General features: G+C 34.9%; 1 protein-coding gene across 14 annotated transcripts in view; it reads right to left on the bottom strand.

Annotated features, from left to right (window-relative positions):
- The window catches only part of ADGRL2 (adhesion G protein-coupled receptor L2), a 206,292-nt gene that overhangs the window by 7,607 nt on the left and 176,349 nt on the right, over nucleotides 1–22,336 (bottom strand). For all 14 annotated transcript variants that reach the window (XM_062191614.1, XM_062191619.1, XM_062191617.1 and 11 more), the window contains 9 exons: nucleotides 20,995–21,120; nucleotides 20,530–20,735; nucleotides 19,336–19,509; nucleotides 18,188–18,397; nucleotides 17,066–17,286; nucleotides 15,701–15,767; nucleotides 4,966–5,057; nucleotides 2,958–3,126; nucleotides 261–389 (listed from right to left, as the gene is read on the bottom strand). In XM_062191614.1, coding sequence (XP_062047598.1) covers nucleotides 261–389; nucleotides 2,958–3,126; nucleotides 4,966–5,057; nucleotides 15,701–15,767; nucleotides 17,066–17,286; nucleotides 18,188–18,397; nucleotides 19,336–19,509; nucleotides 20,530–20,735; nucleotides 20,995–21,120 — 1,394 coding nt within the window. The remainder of the gene's footprint in view (nucleotides 1–260; nucleotides 390–2,957; nucleotides 3,127–4,965; nucleotides 5,058–15,700; nucleotides 15,768–17,065; nucleotides 17,287–18,187; nucleotides 18,398–19,335; nucleotides 19,510–20,529; nucleotides 20,736–20,994; nucleotides 21,121–22,336) is intronic.

Below are 22,336 nucleotides of genomic sequence, written 5' to 3'. Positions count from 1 at the left end.
TGTTCTATTGACCTTGGGACATACATAAAATGATATAATTCTTTAAAAAAATACTCTCCTCAAAAAAAAAAAAGTGTTCAACTAAATATTAAATGTGGAGAAATATTTAAGAAAAAGTTAAAACAAAAATACTAAAAACTCAAGTATTTACTACCTGGATCATTATAATGAGGAAACAATTAGTGCATCTGCAGAGAACATGTCTCAGTAGGTTTTCTATAAATAAGGTTAATTAAAGATGCTGTCAAAGTCTTTGTTACCTGTGTGCCAGAGGAATAGCGAGCACTGGTTCTGGTGGTCGATGCCTTCACGGAGCTGTGTGGGCTCTCGGTTGGGAGGCCGCCACAGCAATAGGAGTGTCTGAAGCACTTGCCATACTCTTTTCGCACCTGCATTGCATAGCATAGTCATGAGACCAAGAGATTAGTATGAATACACTTGCTTCTCTCTGTGTCTCTCTCCCTTTCCCCCTACCTCTCTCTAATTAAATGAACAGTGAAGACAACCGAGAAGAATTAAGTTCCACTAAGACTTACCCGTGGAGAAAATAAATTGAACTTGCAAAATCAAGTTCAACTGAAATTGCAGAAATAGTAATTAAAGAAAAAGTCTGTCCACTAGACTAGTATCTTTAAAATGACACAACATGTAGAAATTCTTTGAGGCCTGTTGTTATAAAAAAGCTGGTTATTCATTAATAGCAGTATCTTTTTAAAGTTTTCTGTCTCTATCCTCAGTAACTCCAATTCTGTTTGGAGCTAAGACAAAAAATTTACTCTTTTTCTTGCTTAATTACATTTAACCACTTTGTAATTCAGTCATTTAGGTTTTATATGCTGCATGTCCTCTAGGTAGGTTCATACAGAAACCTCTTTTACTGGATTGCATAGTTTTGTGGGTAACCTCTTTATAGTAACAAGACTACTTTGGCACACGAATAAAGAAAAAGAAGTACTTTGATACCTTTGCCAATAATTAGGATGAAATGTTTTCTTCGTTTTCTTATGTATCTAGCTTTAACATTTAGTGCAGAGTCTAAGATGTCTGCTCACTTCATTAGCACACAAGGGAACTCTTTATGCAATTTCCATTCACATTAATGAGTTACCCATGTAATTTCCCTTTTCCCCTGAAGCTTGGATATATGAATAGATAGAAAAGTTGCTAGATTTAAAAGGAAGTTTAAATTCTAAAGAGTGAAGTCCAAACAATGGATTAATAACAGGCTCCAGCTAGAGCTGGTATAGAACGAGGAGGGCAAGAGGTTGCTGGATTGCACACGGCTACAATGGCACATAACTGTATTTCACCGTGAATTAGAGCCAGGCTTGAAATCAACAAGAAGTAGAAGTTGAGTAAGAAAATATTTTCCAGTAAGGCACAAAAAACACGCAAACGCCTTCCCCCTGCATCACCCTCACAATTCCGTGCTCAACATTTGCCTGTAAAGACCATGACTTTCACACTTACTCCTTGTAAAATCAGGAAATTAAAGTCCCTGTGGGTGGCCTTTTAAATCTGAGAGCACTAGTATTTTTATCTTCTTAGTTTTATCTAATTATGTCTATTAGAACAAGTAACAATGGGGATGAGCTTTCAAGCATTTTCTTGACCAAAATATATGCATTCAAGCAGTAAGAATCATGATTGTAACTTATCCATTTTACATCAAATTCTTAACCATCTATCCTGGAAGTACCCAAAAAGGACAAAGTAGAACATATTCAAAATGCATGTAATACAAGGTTTTTAAAATGTAATTATCAATTTTAAAAGTATGGTGAAATCTTATTCAATTAATACCCTTAATTGTGTGGGGATATAATGACTTCACCCATTTTCTACCAAGTCTAGGCTTAATGTCAAAGATGTTTGGTGCAATAGCATAGAGATTATTAATCTCTAATCATATGCCTGTACACAGAATGCTCATTTATATAGGTAATCTATAAGAGCTAACGTAATTACTGCAGTTATTCCTGTACATGTGTAGAAAGCTAAAAGTTCAGAAACCTCACAAAAAAGCTGCCACACGTTAATGGCTATTAACTGCTCCGAAATGCTGTATAACCAAGACAATGGCAATCAAAATGGTATTTTATCCAAATAATACCCTTTGGTGTTGGTTTTGCCTAATGCCTATATTGCTGTGAATGTACATTATCTATTGCACATTCCACTGTCATTATCTCAAAATTATAGCTTATTCAAAACTGATGGAAGTAACAACACTATCATCTTGTCAGGACTGAAAACATAATAGTTTTCACTTTCACAATTCTATTTCTCTGTTCAATGTAGTGACCAACTAGTAATAACAGAATAAAAAAGACTACATTAGATATACAGACAAGGAAAGGATGATATCCTGTGAAAGGCATGGACATTTTCAACTTAAATAGTAGCTAAGTGGTTCTCTTAGGTTTATATCTTGCTATCGATGAAAGTTTTCCATCTTCAACATTTTGATTTTTGGGTCATTTTTGCTGACTGCAAGTAACAAAATAAGATATAAGGTACACTAAATTATTTGTATCTAGATCTTTCAAAATTACTCAAAAGGCAATATTAACTTTTTATATGTGGTAGTTTTTAAATTAACATCATTTAATATTTTACTTAATGCTATTCTGCATCACTGCCTTCTCTTTATTGAGCAAATAATAAGTTTAACCTTTCTCTGCCCTGCATACCCTTTGCATGAAGCATTTTATAGACCCTACTAGCAAAGAATAAATTTTACCAAAGTACCTAGCTTATAACATTCCCAAACTGAGATTCAAAAGATGATGTTGACATGCTTATATGAGAAGCCTGAATTGTCTATACCAGCATTACAATTAATTTACAGTTTAAGATGTGATATGGTGCTAATACGTCAGTTGCAACTTACATGCTATATTATTTTCAAATCAAAGAACAAGCATGCAGAGCCCCTCTGTGTTTGATCCACTTACTTTCTTTTGGAGAGCACAGTGAAAGATGAAAATGAACACTCCCTGGAAAGCATTAAAGATGGTGAAGAGATATGCCATCACAATAGTCTCCTCATTAATAAAAAGCAACCCAAATGACCAGGTTAGGCCAAGAAGACACAGAAGAGCGAAAGCACCAAGCACCCAAGACCTGAAAAAACAAAGTGAATTTTTGTAACAGGTTCAAAGAGGGAAACACATACATCACGCTTCTATTTTAACGTATCAGTAGTAGCAGTTGACTTTCTCTATGTTCACATTCAAATTCAACAGCATTATGGCTTTAACCTTTCACTGATTAAGAAAGAACAATAGCATTTAGTACTGCAGTCTCCAGTGAAAACAGCAACAGCAGGTTTGACCTTTCATTACACCAGAATAAACAAGGTATCAAAACTATATACAAGGTATAAAATGTCCCCCATAACTTTATTGTCTTTATATTTGTTTTGGTTAAAAAAATGACTCCTTAATTAGTTTACTTCTATGTTTTTATTCCTGTGGTGCACTCATGACACGAAATAATGTGACACATACAGAAAGGTTAAATGGCAGATAATCACTTCACACCTCAACTTCAGATTCTGATAGACTAGTCTTAGGTGAGCCTAAGGTTATATAACTAAAGCATGAAGAAGCCTTGCTGAAATGGGACAAAAACATGAGAACAACTTCAAAATAAAATAATTCTGAAGAGATTTCATCATGAATAGCTTAAGGAAAAAAAGAACTGTAGAAAATAGGACGGAATGAGAGGGATTTAAAGTCAGTGCATTCCATGTCTAACTAATGATCTTACTTGATAAATGGCTTATTATCTTCATAGCTAGAAAGCATTATAAGCAGAAAAGAGAAACAAAATTATTAGACAGAATTAAAATAGAAAGTAATAAGAAAGCATTTATATATTTTATAAATTAGTCAAAATTAAGAACGTCAAAATGCAGAGGCAAGCAATTAAAAATAAAGGCATATTATAGTTTTAAAATACTACAGCAAATTAGATATCCCAAAATAATTATAAAAATTAAGGGCAATTCATGACATTGACGGATTTGTAAAAAATATAAATCATGCCATAAATTTGTTAATGTAGGGTTCTACCTTACCCAGGTAAGTCCGTATTATAGTAGCCATCACAAACACGGTAATTACTGGTGTGGATGAGAAGACAGAAAGAGGAAAAGGAAGAAAAGAGAGAGATGCTAAAGATTAGCTCTCTCTCTCTCTCACCATGCAACATGCAATGAAGCTGGCACTAACCTGTCTCAAACATCTAATGTTTAAAAAAATTTATCCTTACTATAAATCTGCCATTTTTACATTAAAAATAGAACTTCTTACAATTCCATTATAACCAACTTGAATACCTCTTAAAATTCTAAATTAAAAGACTCATTATTGTAAAATACTCTAAAAATGCTTTCTCAAGATGATTTAATGAATCAACAGCTATCAATTTTTGGTTAATTAGATAGCATTTTTTCCATTGATGGAATATTGCAGTTTTTATTCAACATTGAGAAAAAGTAAACATTTGTTTAATTAGCGTGAAAACAACAGATAATCTTCAAGTTAACAAAAGTAATAGAGTAAATTCTCTTAGGAAAACAGGATTAGGAGTAGAAACTGCTTAGAATCCTTAAATCAGAAAGTCATTTAACAAAACAAACTTAATATAATCATATCAGCCATGCAAACAGCAACATCATTTTGAACTGCATTTTAAAATAAATGAAATTGCTACAGTGATATGGAATTTCCATGAAGTCACTGAAACAATTTCTTTGCTCTAGATCCAGACAGAACTTATTATCTAGTTTTTGACCAATGTCTATGACATAGTAACAGTGAGCTTCAACCTTGATTAGTAAAAATTCCATTCTGAGTATTTTTTACAGTTGACAGAAGGTAGAAACCCCTGTGTTCTCTGTGGAGAATATCTTTAACTTTGCTTGTCAAGTATCAAAATTAAAATGCAAGCACTTACTTAATGTTTTCCAACCTGCTAGAATCCGGTTTCAAGGTGTTTGAATGCTTCACCATTTTGCACAATGTGATCACCAGGAAGATGATATTTAGCTGTTATAACAAATAAAGAATTAGACTGTTTTAAACAAGGTTTTAAAAACATATGGTTTTGCAAATATATTTAATGGTTAATGCATTTAAATTTCAATGGGTGTTAATACAGTACAGTCTGATTCAATTTTAGTTTAAGGATGCAAAGATCAAGTTGAGTCTACATAAAAAATAGGCTATGTATGATCAATTCTTTAATAGATCATTTGATATGAAACTGCAACCTCATTAAGTCAGTATCATGGGGTAATGATTACATAAATTAGAAAACCTAAATTAGTTTTCTTAGCTAGATGTACTCCAGGGTCTAAAAGCCATCTGATAGAAACACTGAATTTTTTTTTTTTTGACAGGCAGTTAGACAGTGAGAGAGAGAGAGAGACAGAGAGAAAGGTCTTCCTTCCGTTGGTTCACCCTCCAATGGCGGCCAGGGCCGGCGCACTGCGTGGATCCAAAGCCAGGAGCCAGGTGCTTCCTCCTGGTCTCCCATGCGGGTGCAGGGCCCATGCACTTGGGCCATCTTCCACTACCTTCCTGGGCCACAGCAGAGAGCTGGCCTGGAAGAGGAGCAACCGGGACAGAATCCGGCACCCCAACTGGGACTAGAACCCAGGGTGCTGGCACCACAGGTAGAGGATTAGCCTAGTGAGCTGCGGCACTGGCTGAAGTGAATTCTTTAGAAAGGGGCATTTACGTCATGTAACCCATCATGGAAGAATCACTAGGTTTAGAACCGTGAGAGTTGATTAATTTTGACATTAAATGAAGATAAAACCTTTGCACAATCAACTTACAAGATAACTGAGAGGATCAAATGAAATAAAATTTTAATATGTATATAAATACATCAGTATATACGTATAAATAAATACACAGATAAGCTACTTAACTGTTAAAAGCCATCAGTACTTTTTTTAATGTCTATATTGTACGGAAGGAAGTAGATGCTGACTAAATACTGTTTTGAGTCCTTCTAAACATTCAGCTGTGCAAAGAATCTAGATGCAAACAAAAGCAAACTGGGGAAGATGGAATGTGACACAAATAGAAGGTCTGGGATTCCAAGAGGTCAAGAGTAAAATCAGAACACTGTGTTTTTTGACTCAAGAGAGACAAGGAGTGGTCATTTGCATTTGTTGCTTCTCACACCTGGCAGAATGTTGGAGAGTGGAAAGCAGCTCTATTTTCATGCTCTCAGCTAGACTGTTCCTGGATTTGGGATACTAAACTTATTTGGGATTATAATACTAAAAAGACAAAAGCAGTGTTATTTTGTGGGCTCTACATGATTTAGAGAGGATAAGACAAAATGGTAAGTTCAGGAAGGATCCATTTACCCATTATATGTGAGGATGAATTTAATTCCTTGGTTACAGGTATAACTTTGTTACAGTAAAATTATCATTTTTACTGAGTCACAACACCACCTGAACAAATAACATTGTTTTAATCATTCATCACTACTTCAGATTTTATAATGAGGAAAAATGGTACAGAGAAATAAAATTTCCAAGTCCTTCCTATAATGAGTCCAGTAACAGTGTAAATGCTTTCATCCACGTCATGCACCATTTTGTGTGCTATGCCTTATTATTTAAAATGTAGAATTCCTTCTAGAGGGACAAAATGAGGTCAGTGGGCGTGCCTTGTAATTGTTGGCAGACAGCATTCTTTCATATTAACTATTTGAAAACAAAGCAGGCCTGTTTAAAAAAGTATTTTAAAATCTAAAAAATACTTATCTAGAGAAAAAGGAACTAAGATTGCAGAAACATTTTTCTGAAGATTATTCTAGCTGGTAACAATATAAATAGCATTTTCACAATGTTACAAGATGCAGTAAGGGGTCTTCAAAGAGTTTGTGGAAAATGTGTACTATGAAAGCCCGTGCATGGATTTTAAAATCTTTTTGTACCAAAATAACTACATTTAAAAAAAAATTGAGGGCGATGGCACTGTGGCACAGCGGGTTAATGCCCTGGCCTGAAGCACCAGCATCCCATTTGGGCGCCGGTTTGAGGCCCAGCTGCTCCACTTCTGATCCAGCTCTCTGCTATGGCCTGGTTTAAAAGCAATAGAAGATGGCCCAAGTGCTTGGGCCCCTGCACTCGCGTGGGAGACCCGGAAGAAGCTCCTGGCTCCTGCCTTCGGATTGGCAGCTCCAACCATTGAGGCCAATTGGGGAATGAACCACAGAATGGAAGACCTCTCTCTCTCTCTCTCTCTCTGCCTCTCCTCTCTCTGTGTAACTCTGGCATTCAAATAATTATTTAAGTCTAGATGTACAATGTAATATTTATCCTTTTTAGTATTTGTTGTTGTTATTGTTCTTCTTGTTCTAGTACTAGTGGTTGAACTCTGTAATTAACACACAATTATTCTTAGGTGTTTAAATTTTAACTGAAAAGTGATCCCTGTTAAATATAAGAGTGGGAATAAGAGAGGGAGGAGATATACAATTTGGGACATGCACAATCTGACTTGCCGCAAATGATGGAGTTAGAAATGTACCAGGGGATTCCAATACAATCCCATCAAGGTGGCATGTACCAATGCCATCTCACTAGTCCAAGTGATTAATTTCAGTTCACAACCGATGGCTCTGATAGGTCTAAGAATCAAAGGGATCACACAAACAAGACAAGTGTCTGCTAATACTAACTGATAGAATCAAAAAGGGAGAGAAAGATCCAACATGGGAAATGGGATACACAGCAGACTCATAGAATGGCAGGCGTCCTAAACAACACTCTGGCCTCAGAATCAGCCCTTAAGGCATTCGGATCTGGCTGAAGAGCCCATGAGAGTATTTTAGGCATGGAAAGCCAAGATACCATGGAAAACAAAAAAAAAGAAGACGACCTAAATGAAAGATCTCTGGGAGTGAGATCCCAGTGGAAAGAACGGGGCCATGAAGGGAGGAGAGAACTTCCACTTTGACTATGACCCTATCGGAATAAGATCAAAGTCAGCGAACTCTAAAGGCTTCCATAGCCCTGGCAACTCATGACTAGAGCCTAGGGAGATTACTGAAGCCATGAACAGGAGTGTCAAGTTGTTAAGTCAGCAACAGGAGTCACTGTGTACTTATATCCCATGTGGGATCTGTCCTTAATGTGTTATCTAATGTGCAGTGATGCTATAACTAGTACTGAAACAGTATTTTTACACTTTGTGTTTCTGTGTGGGTACAAACTGATGTGATCTTTACTAATTATATACTGAATCGATCTTCTGTATATAAAGATAATTGGAAATGAAAAAAAAAAAAAAAAAACCCTGGTGTTAAATTGGAAATGGCATAGAAAATTAATTTAAAAAAAAATATTATGTAGGATCTCTGTCTTTAATGTGCTGTACACTCTTATTTAATGCTATAACTAGTACTCCAACAGTATTTTTTTTTTCACTATGTGTTGCTATATGGCGGCAAACTGTTGAAATCGTTACCTAATATATACTAAACTGATCTTCTGTATATAAAGAGAATTGAAAATGAATCATGATGTGATTGGAAGGGGAGAGGGAGCGGGAAAGGGGAGGGTTGCGGGTGGGAGGGAAGTTTTGGGAGGGGGAAGCCATTGTAACCCATAAGCAATACTTTGGAAATTTATATTCATTAAATAAAAGTTTAATTAAAAAAAAAAAAACTGAAGGCAAACACACACACACACACACACTGAGGGATGGGGAGGAAGAGATCTTTCATCCATTGGTTCACTTCCAATAAGCCCGCAATAGCTGGGGCTGTGCTAAGCCAAATCCAAGAGTCAGGAGCCAGGAACTAAAGGCAAGTCTCCTATGTAGGTGGAACATCCCCGGGTAGTTGAATTATCATTGCTACCTCCCAGTATCCACATTATCAGCAAGCTGCAGAAGCAGAGCAAGGACTTGAACCCAGGCACCCTGATATGGGATGCGGGCATCCCAACCAGCCTCTTAACAACTAGACTTATCTCTCTCTTTTTTTAAAATTTATTTTATCTATTTGAAAGGCAGGGTTAGAGAGAGAGAGGAGGAGAGCAAGAAACAAAGATCTTCGATCTTTGATCCAGATGCCAGCAATGACCAGGGCTGGGCCAGGCCAAAGCAAGGGTCCAGGAACCAGGAGCTTCATTTGGGTCTCCCATGAGAGTGCAGGGGTCCAAGCAGTTGGGCCATCTTTGGCTGCTTTCCCAGGCAGATTAACAGGGAGCTGGATTGAAAGCAGAGCAGCTGGGGCTCCAGCCTGCACCCATATGGGATGCCAGCAGGCAAGTGGCAGCTTAACCCACCTAAGCCACAGCCCCACCCTAAATTTATCTTTCAATTCCATTGTCTATGAATATTTTTAAATCCTTTGTATGTTTCCTTTAACAAGTATTTACTGGTTTTTCTTCTCCACACAAGGGCATGCTTACTGTATTTTAAGTAAGACACAATTTCTGCATTTGAGAAATTAGGGAGTTCCTTCTGGTGGTAAATCTTTTGGTGGTGTAGTATATATAAGATTGAGTTTTAAAGGAATCATGGTAAATTCCATGTTTAATTTTCTAAAAAAAAGTATGGTAAATCAATAGTAGCCTTTATGAGTAAAAATTCAAGAATGACTCAAAACAAGGAATTCTATTAATATCATACCAAAAAGCCAAAACTAGGTAAACAAATCACAATTCTTAAATAAAATGGCTGATTCACCAATTCATATTTAAAATCCTTTAACTTGCTCTTTCTTTTTCCATGTCTTGAAAGGAATATTTCTTTTATTACACATGGCTAGATCTAGAGGCTTTCCCCTTTTGTCCAAGCAAGCCGCTCTGCTCTGAGCCAATCTGAAGTCTAAAGCCAGGAGCTTCTTCTGGGACTCCTTTGTGGGTATAGGAGCCCAAGGACTATCCTCTGCTGCTTTCCCAGGTCCATTAGCAAGGGGCTAGATGGGAAGTGGAGCAGCTGGGACTTGAACCAGCACCCACATGGGATGCCAGTGATGCAGGCCAGGGCTTTAACCCTCTGCGTGACAGCACTGGCCCCCTCATTTAATCCTTAAAAAACACACTGATGGATGCATTTTTCACCTTCCACTCTCCTTACTCAACCAAAATTTTTCCTTAATTTTTTTAAGTATCTTATACTAAAAGGCACTTCAAAAAGTTCATGGAAAATGAAATTGTAATTTCATTTTAGTGCAAAAAACTCTTGAAATTTGTTCAGGTTTTTTTTTTTTCCTTCATAATGTGCACTTCTCCAAACTTTTTGACAACCCTGTATATATATGTGTTTACTGTTTTTTGTTTGGTTACAAATATAATACCTTCATAATTCTAGAAAATGTGGGCTATTACAGGGAAAGAAAATCACCTATAATCCTACCTTTGGAGGTGGCAGGCAGCATTTGTAAACCCATTTTGCAAATTACTGCAGTGTCTCTAGCCATAGATGAGTTAGGTACTATAATGTCAGTGCTGAGATGCAATATACTCAGGTCTAGCTCCTCAGCCTAGTCTTCCCATACAAAATTAAACAATTTATTCTGTCTTAGAAAATTACAAGTCTTCCCAAAAAATCAAAGATACACTAGTTCTAGATAAAAAAGTTTCCATCTCTATGGAGTAGCCCAATTTAAAAATCACTCAGAGATGATAACATAATAAATTAATATATATTATATATATTATTTATATAATTATATATTATATAAATTATATTTATATATTAATAAATTAATATATAAAATGCTGCCTCAAAGAAATCCTGACTAGCTTAATAGGTATACTCATCACATGGCTTCCACCTGATGGACTCGCCAGAAATAGCTAAATCTCCAATTTCTCTGTGAGACGCTACTATTCCACAATCAGCAACCGGGTGAAGCACACCTACACATCCACTCCTCCTAGTCTAGGTGTATATGGTTTGTTGTTTTTTCCAAATCACCTTAGGTCAGTTATACTCTCACATGGTGAAATATTACACAAAAGCCTAATATAAATAATCACCCAAATTCTAAAATAAAGACAAAAAAATTTTAAAGCTGCTCTAATATGTAAAATTGAATATTTCAAGAAATGAGTCTCTTCAAAAGCAACTAAAAATAATAGAATAATCATCGTAGAGCCCTAGGATTTTTGCACTCATTATTTTATAAGTTTCTCTGACTTTTCCAACTTAAAGAAAATGAATATTAAAATTATAACCAATGCATAGAATGTCAAGAAATTTATAGTTAAATCCAATATGCATTTAGCCCCTGGAATATAATTTGAAGGCATACAAATAAAGAGGCAACGATATATTTAATAGGACAAAATATCAATTAAAAAAGTAATGGTGTAGAAAATAGCATGTAAGACATACTGCTTATCATAATATATCAAGAAAAGTGCTAAACCCACATTTTTTTTAATTTTTCTGTGGGAGGGAAGTTATGGGAGGGGGGAAGCCATTGTAATCCATAAGCTGTACTTTGGAAATTTATATTCATTAAATGTTTAATAAATGAAAAAAAATTAAAATTTCACTATTATTTACTAGTTTTGTTAGAGAAATGAAAAATATTTATGTAAATCAGATAATGAATGTTTTCATATGCTAGCACCAGCATCTGTGTCAGTGTAATATTAATTAAATGGACACATACTGAAGAAAAACACATTTTTAAAATGTGGTTTTAAGGTTCTCTTATTTTCTCTAGTGCTTAAATTTTTTTTAATATTAAATTTTAGTTTCACAGAATAAATGGGGAGTTCATATACTCTGGTAAGTATAAGTACAGGACTTTATGAGTTAAACATTTCAATAGACTTGCTTCCTCTCTTTTCTTCTTCTCTTGAAATACAGCTGTGGGAATCAGAACAAGAAACTGAGGAGTAAAAATATCTTTTGATAAAACCTAAATTAGTAACCAAAATTTAGTTACTTTAAGACATAAAAAAGGTTTCAAATGAACAACTGGTTTCAAATCTATGTTTCTTTCTTTGCATTTCTGTCTTGACAAATATGGCTCAAGACATATTCTTCTGTTTTTTTTTTTCCCCCCTGATTAGACTAAGTGATTTCTTTCTCTCTCTTACTTTTACTTCTTCCAGTTTATTTGTCTGCCTTTGGTGGGTGTTTTAAAAATACAAGTAATTGCAACCATCTAACAACAGAATTGACTCTGCTTCTGACTGGAACACAGCCAAACAGGGAGACTGCATCTCCACCAGCAACTGCTGCTCTTCATTGAATTCCAATTCAGCCACTTTTGCTCCTCTTGTTCTTTCCAACATAAATACTACTAAGTTTAAACACTATTTTGGGATAGGGTGAAAGGCTCCATGCATCATTGACAAAGGAAAATGGCAGAGCTACAGTTATGCTCACACTGATTCTGTTTAAATCTGGTAACCACAGAAGCCACTAGTGAGTGCATGCATTTATTAGGATGGTGTTACATACGGATGTCAAAGCACTGGTGACTAATTTTGGAGATGAAGCAACTCATACAGGAATTAATCAGATTTTAACTCCACTCTGTGTTTACATGTGTGTGCTAGTAAATAGATGGTTAGCACTTAACAGAACTCTACGTGAAAGGGTCAGAGCCAATTCAGAAGAAATCTGTTATTCAGCGAAGGACAACTCCAAACTTAAGTTTTCTTTCTTTCTCATGGAAATATTTCTCTGTACCTGTCCCCACACAATAATTTCTTAAATCCTTATTTAAATAATCTGCTAGTATAATTTGCTGATAAAATTGACTGCTTAATCCCATGTCATAGCTAAACATCACCCATGAAGATGAACATAAAAATACAAACAAGTTTAAAGAAAGAAAACAGGACCACAGATTATAGAAGTGCACGGTTTGTTTTATGGTCATCAATCTGCTCAATTGAATCACATCCGTCTGAGCTTAGCAGCTTAAAATTCATTCCACAGCTTGCAGTGCTGACATGGATATGATAAGACAGAAGAACAGAAACCCCACTCTGAAGTAACCTCACTGAACTGCACATGTTCTGACCCTTTTTGTCCTCCCTGGAGCTTTTGCTACCTGGTTAATGCAACTCCAAAACTGTACTTGTGTCTCCAGATCTTTGCTGTTAGCCAGGCAGAAACCAATTTCTCCCTGGGACTAGCAGCCAGAGAGGTGTTCTCTGAAGAAGACTTCTAAATGAGTGTGTGAGCTGAACTCTTACTGAACTGAATTAATTATTAACGATGCAGATGGAGCTGTCCAAATGATAAGAACAGCTCCTGACGTGTCATGATCCAAGCTTTCATTAAACCATTTCAGGCATACTAATGGTTTCCCACTGCTCATTACTTACCAGTACTTTTCTCATAGATATAATAACTCTAGAGCCTTTAGGCAAGACATTCTATACAAATGCAGGAGTAGGAAGTTTTACCTCCCTTAGCATATTATTTTTCTTCATAGAACATTATTATTAAAAATCTACACCTACTTAATACTTCTAAGTTAAATGGAAGTGTAAAACTATACTTTCTAGGAAAACTAGTAGGTAATTTTTGGCATATAATTTATATTATTAAGCTCTATGCTAGAAAAGAGTTTAGTTTTTAAGGATTTATTTATTTGTTTGAAAAAGTTATAGAACAGGAGAGAGAGGGAGAGAGAGAAAAAGAAAGAGAGAGAGCGCGCGCGCGGGCACACATCTAATTCATTTCCCCACAGGCCTGCAACAGCCCCAGGCCAGGCTGGGTGCTGGAAGCTCAACAGAGGCCTCCTAAGTTGCTGGGGCCCAATTACTTGAGCCATCACCATTGCCTCCCATGGTCTGCATTTGAAGGGAGCTGGAAACAGGAGTAGAGCCAGGGATTGAACTCAGCCACCCCCATTATAGGATGTGGGCATCAGAAGTGGCATCTTAACTGCAAGGCGAAAGGCCCATCCCCCGAATTGTTTTAAAAGTCATGGAGCAACAGAGGATATATGTAGCTAAACAAACATCCACTGTACAAGCAGACATCTCAATTCAGATTCGGTTTTTGCATTCTTATGCTACTCTCAGTCTCTCACTCAGGACTAGAATAAAAGCAACTGCAGGAGAATCTCAGGGAGATTTGCATATGGCTACCTGCTGGGTGCTTTTATTTGTTAAATTGGGAACACTATTCCAAAAGGCCCATCACCTTTCAGCCTTAAGGGATTGGTAGAGGATAATGACAAGACTAAATAAATAATAGCAGGCTCTCAGGATAAATGGTCAATATAATAAAATGTCCTTTATCTCTTTGTTTACACAAAAGTGAGTATGAAGGTAAGCGTCAACTTTTGCCAAGTGAAATGTTCTTTTCACACTCTCAAGTCAGTATTTATCTTCTGAGACATAAACAAAACTGCAGTGTAACAGAGGTAAACACCTGGTATTTCTATAGACCAAATATTTCTAAAGCAGTCTTTATATTCTTCAAAATATACACGTGTTAGCCCAGGGGTTCAGGAGAAAGAAGGAAGCCTGTGTCTTTAAAGCATCAGGCCTCTTCATACTGGCATTTCCTTATTTGATTCCAGGTAGGCTGCGGCTGTGTTAACATATGTAAACCCGCAACAAAAAACTGGGGCAATCACCTGGATCGAGTAATTCTGAAGAGAAATCAGTCCTCCTAGAAACACTTCAGAACGTTTCACTGGTTTGATTCATACAGGCATCAGCTCAAATTTTCATTTTGCTTTGTATAAGTAATTATGTAAAATAATTTTTAACGACAAACACATAAACTTGAAATGGATTTAAGTTTCCTTAAATATTGAACATTTTTCTCCATTTTATGAAATACTACTTATAAAAACCATTTAAAAATTTTCAAATTTATAAAAATATTTTAAGAAGCTCATTGGTGTCACTTTTGAAAACAATTAAGAAAAAAAAATCTTTAAAATAGGAATAGAGATAATGGCATTATGTAAACTTGTTCATATTTACTTTTCAATCTTGCAATGGTTAATAACACTCACTTCTATCAGCATAGTGCTAGACCTCAGTGAAAGTTTTAAACACTGAGGTCCAGATTCTTTAGATACATTCTTTTATTTCAACCATATTTTAAATGTAACTACAGATAATGTAAATGTTTAAAAATACCTTAATGTCACTATCCTTACCCTGTATCAAATTCATTTAAAAATACAATTTCCTAAAACCAACATTTTTACTTGGAATTTTAAATGTTAAAAAAGTAATTTTATATCTAATGAGTTCTAAATTGATTTAATATTCACTTCTGAGTTTAAGCTTAAAAAACATTTTTGTTGCCCTAAAAAGAATCAACTGCAGACTTTCATTTGAAAGTATTAAATTTCCATGTGCAAATTAAGATAATAAAAATTAAGGTAGTGCCCTTTCACCACTCCAAAACATTCATGTAATTCATAACATGGCTTATATATAAAACTATTTTATAGATTATTACACAACATTTTAGCATACTGAGTTGGAAATATGAAAAAGTATTTTTAGGTGAAAGATGATTTTAGAAACAGTGTATAAGCTCTCAATAATGATGTAATATTAAAAATGTACTACACAATACCCTGAAAGAGATGTTTACAAATCTCTGAATGCACAGATAAATTAACAAAACAACCTGGTTTTGTTAGTTTTGTTCGAAAAACATTAAGCAGCAAAGTAAAAAGGAAGGAAAAATAGTCTGCTTACCAAAATAATGAAGGTGACAGGTCCGATGAAGCTCCATATAAAATAGTTATCAACATGAAGCCAACAGCTATTTGAAAAGACAAGAATATGTGCTAAAGTCGCTTAACGGATTTTCAACATCACAAGCAAAACTAATTTTTGAAACTTAACAAACTATCTAAAACAAAATTATCTCTACATTAGTCTTTGAAAATTCACTTATCACAGATTTACAATTCTAATAATTCTGAGCTGAGTTTGACTTAAGGGACAGCGATTTATTCTATTCAACCTATTTTTATATTTGATAAAAGCATATAAAATCATGCTTATGTGGGGATAACAAAAAAATCTAATTTCACTCTTAAATTCTGCCTTCACTAAGAAAGACTTGAAATGCAATATTCTGAATTGTCTCATCATTTTAAGCTTCTACATATAATCTTCAAAATTATCCTTTAAGGTCTAAGCCAAAGTCCTTAGCCCTATAAACAAAGCACAGGAAAAACCGTCCAGACATTATGTTTGTTGCAAAACAGTATAGCAGAAATATAATACCTTCATTAGGAATGGATGAATACAAGAGAAAAAAGAATGAAGCATGGAAAGTTTTAGAATAAATGATGCATAAACTTATTAAGACAGATTTTACTTAGTGGTTCATTTTTCATATAACATGGAATCCCCACTGAATTTCTTTTATTTGTCTTTCATCATCTGTACAGTCAAAAAGCTTTCTTTAGTCCAAAGAATCTTTATATAACTAATTTTATCAAAGGAAAAAATAAACAGAATTGGAAGGCAAATTCATGCCTCTAGCAAATACAAGCCTTAGAAACATGGCTCTGTCTACCTTCTGTCACTTTCTGTAAATATCTATATTTTTATAAATGAAAGACAGTGACTTATTTTAATCCTTTCAAACTGCCTGATAAAATATTATCAAAGTAAAACATATGGAAGGGAATGTGCTACTGTCACAATTCAGAACAAGAGTTAGCTACAGGGTCGGCTGCACAAAGAGAGCTAATGCTTCATTAGCTCAAAACTGAGTAGTTAAACCTGTCAGATGCTTTAAGTTCAAAAGAATTTTTCCTTAATATCTTTCTAAGGCCAAAAAGTTATTTACTTTTTCAATTTGTTTCAGGTCAATCTTTTGTGTTAAAAAGAAAGTCCATAATTTAGAATCTGCCTCGCCAAAGTACAAATCCTCTGAACCCAGAAAATTACAAAAGACTTGATTGTAATTTGTGCACGGCATGCCCATTCTCCTACCAATAAAGCTTTCAGATGCTATTTTAGTCTGTCAGGGACCCTCACTGACAGCTAACAGGCTTTAAAAAATTATTCACTTGAAAAACACTCAGGTCGCTTGCAATTACTTACGCTTTTTCTGTTCCATAGCTCTTATAGTCAATAGCAGCTGAAACTCCAACCACTGTGGCAGGAAACAAGTAGCCAGCCACATAATAATATTTCTTCCTTGAATATTCACTTTCAAAAACTTCAACTAACATTAGGTAGAGCTGTACACCTTCTAGGCACATCCAAGCAAAAGCCGCCAAAAAGAAAAAGTGCAAAAGTCCTGCGAATATTGGGCATGCAATCTACAAAGAAAAGAACAACAACAAAACAAAAAAACTCGATTACAAACAGTCCACTCCAAAGCTCTCAAATATTCAATGACAGAAGTCACAATTTTTAAGAATACATCCTTATTTTAAAATACTACTTCTTCAAAATATCTTTTTCATAAATGGAAAGTAGTTAGAAATATGCCAAATCAGACAAGTACAATGCCTAATGTGTGGGACTTCATACTACTATTTTTGGAGAAAATTAAATATCAAATAAGAAAACATGTTTTAATCCTCTTCTAAAACTATCCATTATGAAATGTGAATATTCTACTCATAGAAGATTTGCTTTACAAATCTTTAGAACAGTTGTTTGCAGATATATTATTTCACTCATCTCTATAATGGAATTTTAAAACTTTTTTTTAACAAAAACTCTGGGTTTAATGACCTAGAGTTATTTTCCTGTAACATCTAGAACATTCCTAAATTTTCCCAAGGCAGATGAACAGAGGGTGATACATTAACTAATTCAGCTCTGTTTCTGACTCCGAGACTGCTTGCTGATGAATAAATTACTCTAAATATGAAGAAAGGCTCACTATTTAGAATGACGGTGTAAGCAATACAAAAATGTTTAAAATGAGATCTTTTCATATCAGTGTCACCAGCATTCTCCTATTCAAATTACATCTTCACAAATCACCTCCCAAAATGCAAATGCATTATGTACCTTAATACATTAAATAATTCATAATAATATTACCTAATGGATTGGGTTGTTTTTTAACTTAATACAAATTTCCATCAATACTGGCCATGTCAATTATATCAAGTTATAAGGTCAAATATAAATATCATCATATGTGGATTCACATCTTTTAAAATAATTTTCAGAATCCCAAGGTCAATAAATTTAATAGGTGCTTACCGTGTATTTTGTCTTATCAATGCCTATGAGGAAAATAAACTCAGCAATGAAAAGATTGATACAAAGGTTCTTGTGAATAGTATTACGGTCACTTTGTAGACCACGGAAGAAACAGAAGGTAAAGATGCAGATAGCCAGGCAAACGAGGGAGATTACAATTCCCACCCAGGTGATGACTGTAAGAAGTAATTCATGAACTCCATCTTTATACTGAAAGTAAAAAGACACAAAGAGCGTGAGTATTTTTGTATGACATCAGCTAGAGGAAAAATGGTTTCCACATGTATATTGAACTACCTGAAGAATAATTTTTGTATGCATTCAAATGGGGCTCATTACTAAAAAGAAATTTTGGTCATGCGACAGTTCAGTACTACCTTAATTTAAATAATGACTTTTGAAAGAGGAAGATTTTTAGAAAATAATACAACAGCCCAATTATTTCAAAATAATGACTGAAATAATTACCTACATCCTCACATAGAAAATATTTACAAGATAGAATAAAGAACACTTAGGTATGATTTGAAATAATTGGCATTTTAATGATTCTCCAAGCTAGCATACAAGCCATGTTTTAAGTTTCTATTTTCTCCTTGGTTTTCTATATGTTATATACTGACAGCTGAGTTAACAACAGATCTGAGGGTTAACATGGCACATTTTGTGTTATTTTTATCTTCTGGCAATGATTCTTTTAATCGTAAGAGGAAATTATGACACTTGAGAAGCCATTCTGACTTCTCAGAATCTGCAACTCTGCACAATGTGCGAAGTGGTTAGAAAACCTAAAAGCAAAAGTTGTAAAAACAAAAAACTGTGTCAGGACGGCCATGCCTTCTGCGCCTTTTGTATGACCTATTGCTGGTCACTGTGTAAATCCCTGGTAGCCTCTGCTAAACACCTGCCCAAAGAAGAAACACTTCGAGCAAGTCTGTTAAGTGGTATCAGAGCACGTGACTTTGAGGTCACACTAATACACGGCCATGACTTCTTAAAACACAGGGACAGTGTAGAAACCAACAGAAACCCACGTTAATTTGTTTGCTTTTTAGTCACGATAAGCACCCAAAGTCGGGACTATTACACAAGCTGTTTTGAATCTCTGAGGTTTTTCTCTGCTACTAATTAGCAGTGCAAATACTTACTGCAATTTCCCTGTGGGCCATGAGAATTGCAAAATTGGTTAGGTGGCTGCATGCACACGTTGTGCGGGTTTTATTAGTGTCAACCAGCTTGCAGCCCTGAGTAGACCAATATCCCATCATAGTTCTTTCTGAGTAGTTCCAGAAGGAGCAGTTTGCATTGAAATAATTGTCAGGCTGGGAAATAAAATGACAAGATAAAATTAGGATTTTACACTTTAAGATGGCAATAGCAATTGTTTAATATGTGTAAAAGGTAATTTAGATTAAACTTTGCATGTTTCGGACTATAAAGTTTTTCATCAGCAAAATTGTGGTCTATGTTATACAAGGCAGATATCTAGCTTAAAAGGGGCTTTATAGTCCGAAACACTCTAAAGTGTACTCTGAATTACCAAAGACCCATTTTACACAATTACAATTTCCATCTTATGATTTTACATACCAGTGGTACATTAGAAATCTTTTTTTTCCCCTTTCTTGCAAAACTAGAGCTATGAATTTGTTCTGAGAAAATTCTAAGGATCAGGTGTCTTATTTGCAATATCATGGAGTTAGCACCTCAAAGCTCTGTAACAGTAGATCAACTGAAGCAGGTATGAGGATCATGACTGCATAAATTTATTTTTCTTTGCCAATTCTGGCAATCTGCTCAGTTACCTGTGGGTACTTATCCCCAAAAACTCTGCAATGTTCCAACAGTGCCACTGGTAGTTAGTTATTTAAGTACCCATTTGCAATGTAAGGCACAGCCGAGGAATCCCATCTCCTCAATCCCCTGTTTTTTTACACAAAATTACTTGGCAACATTTGTGCCAAATATGATCCATAAAGCTACATTTTAAAAAGTGATTTGCACAGTAAACCAGCAGAGTCTGAAGAGTTAATACTCAGCTGGTAAGAGTTAATTTTCATTCAAAAACAAATTAGAGTCATTTACATTTTCCTGTTGATTACTGAATTAGCTTTCATTAAGAATACACTTAAGTTCTAATAATCACTGAACCAGGCTCATTTAATTTTATGTTCACAGACTTAAATAAACTTGTGTCTCTGACCTAGTGCAACATTTAAAATTCAAATGAAAAGGTCTTTTCTTTCCTCTCCCCCATCTCCCCACCCCCAGCATGTCAGTTTGGCTTTCCGTCCTCTCTGGTTTGTAACCTTCCACTACTTCATTAGCATACATTAACTTACATCAATGTGTGGCAGGGTAAAAAGCACAGGATCCGTCAGGTATACTCGGCTGGACTCCTTATTGATTGAAACTGAAATGACGTGAGAATTCACTGCAATGGTGCTATTTCGGCCAATAAAGTCAGCACCCAGTTTTATGGTTGCATTTTCTGTACTCAGGAACTGCCCCAGACTCCGATAAATGATGAACACCAACTTTGCAAGCCCTAGGAAGTTAAAATAGTCATACGAATTATAAGAAATATGCTTATAAATAAGATATATAAAAATAATGAAATAAAAAGTCCTATGGAATCTTCATGCAGTTAAATCTAATGGGAAAATGTAAGGTACCACTTTAAATTTGCTTTTAAATGTTAAGCTGTTTCTGTTACTCTAGAAGTCAAACAATCAGCATTTCAGAATTAACAAATTTAGCAGTAACAGCCGAAATTCTTCAGTCTTCAAAAGACTGTTCCATCTTACCGTTCCTGCTGTTCTGTTTGACAGTGTTTGCAGAGAGCTGGATTGAGCTGCCTGCACCTTTGATACCCAGAGGAAATTTAAAGTCCTGGACCTGTCCTTCAGTGCTGAGTACTGCAACTTCCAGAACTGGAGGAGACAAAGGGGAAAGGAGGAGGAAGAAATAGAAGCCTTGTTTAAATCAAGAAGCAAAAGGGCAGTAGTAATCACTTAAAAAACTTACTGGTGCTTTTTCACAAAATCATAAACAAAAATCTAAATTATCCCAAAGTGTCTTAACCTTGATTTTGCTTAAAAATGTTATAGAATAATATTAATATTTTCTTCATTTTTTTCATCCTGAACTAATTCCAAAGATTTACATTTATGAGTATGAACACTGTTTAAATTCATTCTATGTAATTTTCAAGGTTCCATTTAAATCATGAAATTAAACAAAAATGTTCAAAATGATGTTTTCTGGTCCTTTAATGTTAAGCAACTTTTCAGTGACCATGACTTGACAATGGTAAAAATAAGCAGAGAGCATAAATATGAATACTCTGAACAGACACATTACATCTATTTCTCCAGATAATACATTTTAGCATTTAAAATTATATAAATTGGGTTTATAATAACAGATTTTTTCTGATTTCTAAAAGTAGTAAGATCAGCACAGCACATTCATGAAAAAATGTCACACTAAATTAAACACTTCCCGTTAATTCTCACTAGTAACCACCAATCTCACAAACTCAAAGTAGGCAAAATAAGGCCTCAAATCCAAACCTGGTCTGCCGTATGTTTTTGTGATAAGGTTGCACTGGAAGCCAGTCATGCTTATTCATTTACATGTTGTGTGACACATGACTGTGTGAATGCTCCAATGTAATTATTTGCCTAAAACATATCCTGAGTGGTTACAGAAAAAGTCTGTCAGCCACTGAAGCCTAATTCACAGTTCAAAAATTTAAACCAGAAAGTAAACTAAAAAACATTGCAAGAAAAGTCAGTCAGTCAGTAAGACTGAGAACATTTACCTGATCAACAAGCGCAAAGCTCAAAATTGCTTTGGAAATGGTATTAATAATAACTATGTAAAACATAGTGCTTGCTATTTACTGTAATTACAAAAATTACAGTATTATATAGAAATGTTCATTTAAAATGAATGGAAAAGTATTGCTTCTACCAAAATTAACTATATCACCTTAGTATTTACAATATGCCATTTAATGATTCTGAGAATTCTGTGAAAAATCATTAATTTCAAACATTTGAATTTAAAAGGTAACACACTTAGTAATAATTCAAAAGACATAGTCATATATATTTCTGAATTACACATTCAGTAACATATAGA

Source organism: Lepus europaeus, chromosome 5 (assembly GCF_033115175.1).
Source record: "Lepus europaeus isolate LE1 chromosome 5, mLepTim1.pri, whole genome shotgun sequence".
NCBI lineage: Eukaryota > Metazoa > Chordata > Mammalia > Lagomorpha > Leporidae > Lepus > Lepus europaeus.
The sequence above is the reverse complement of the archived record's forward strand: the minus strand, read 5'-3'. Positions and strand labels throughout refer to the sequence as shown.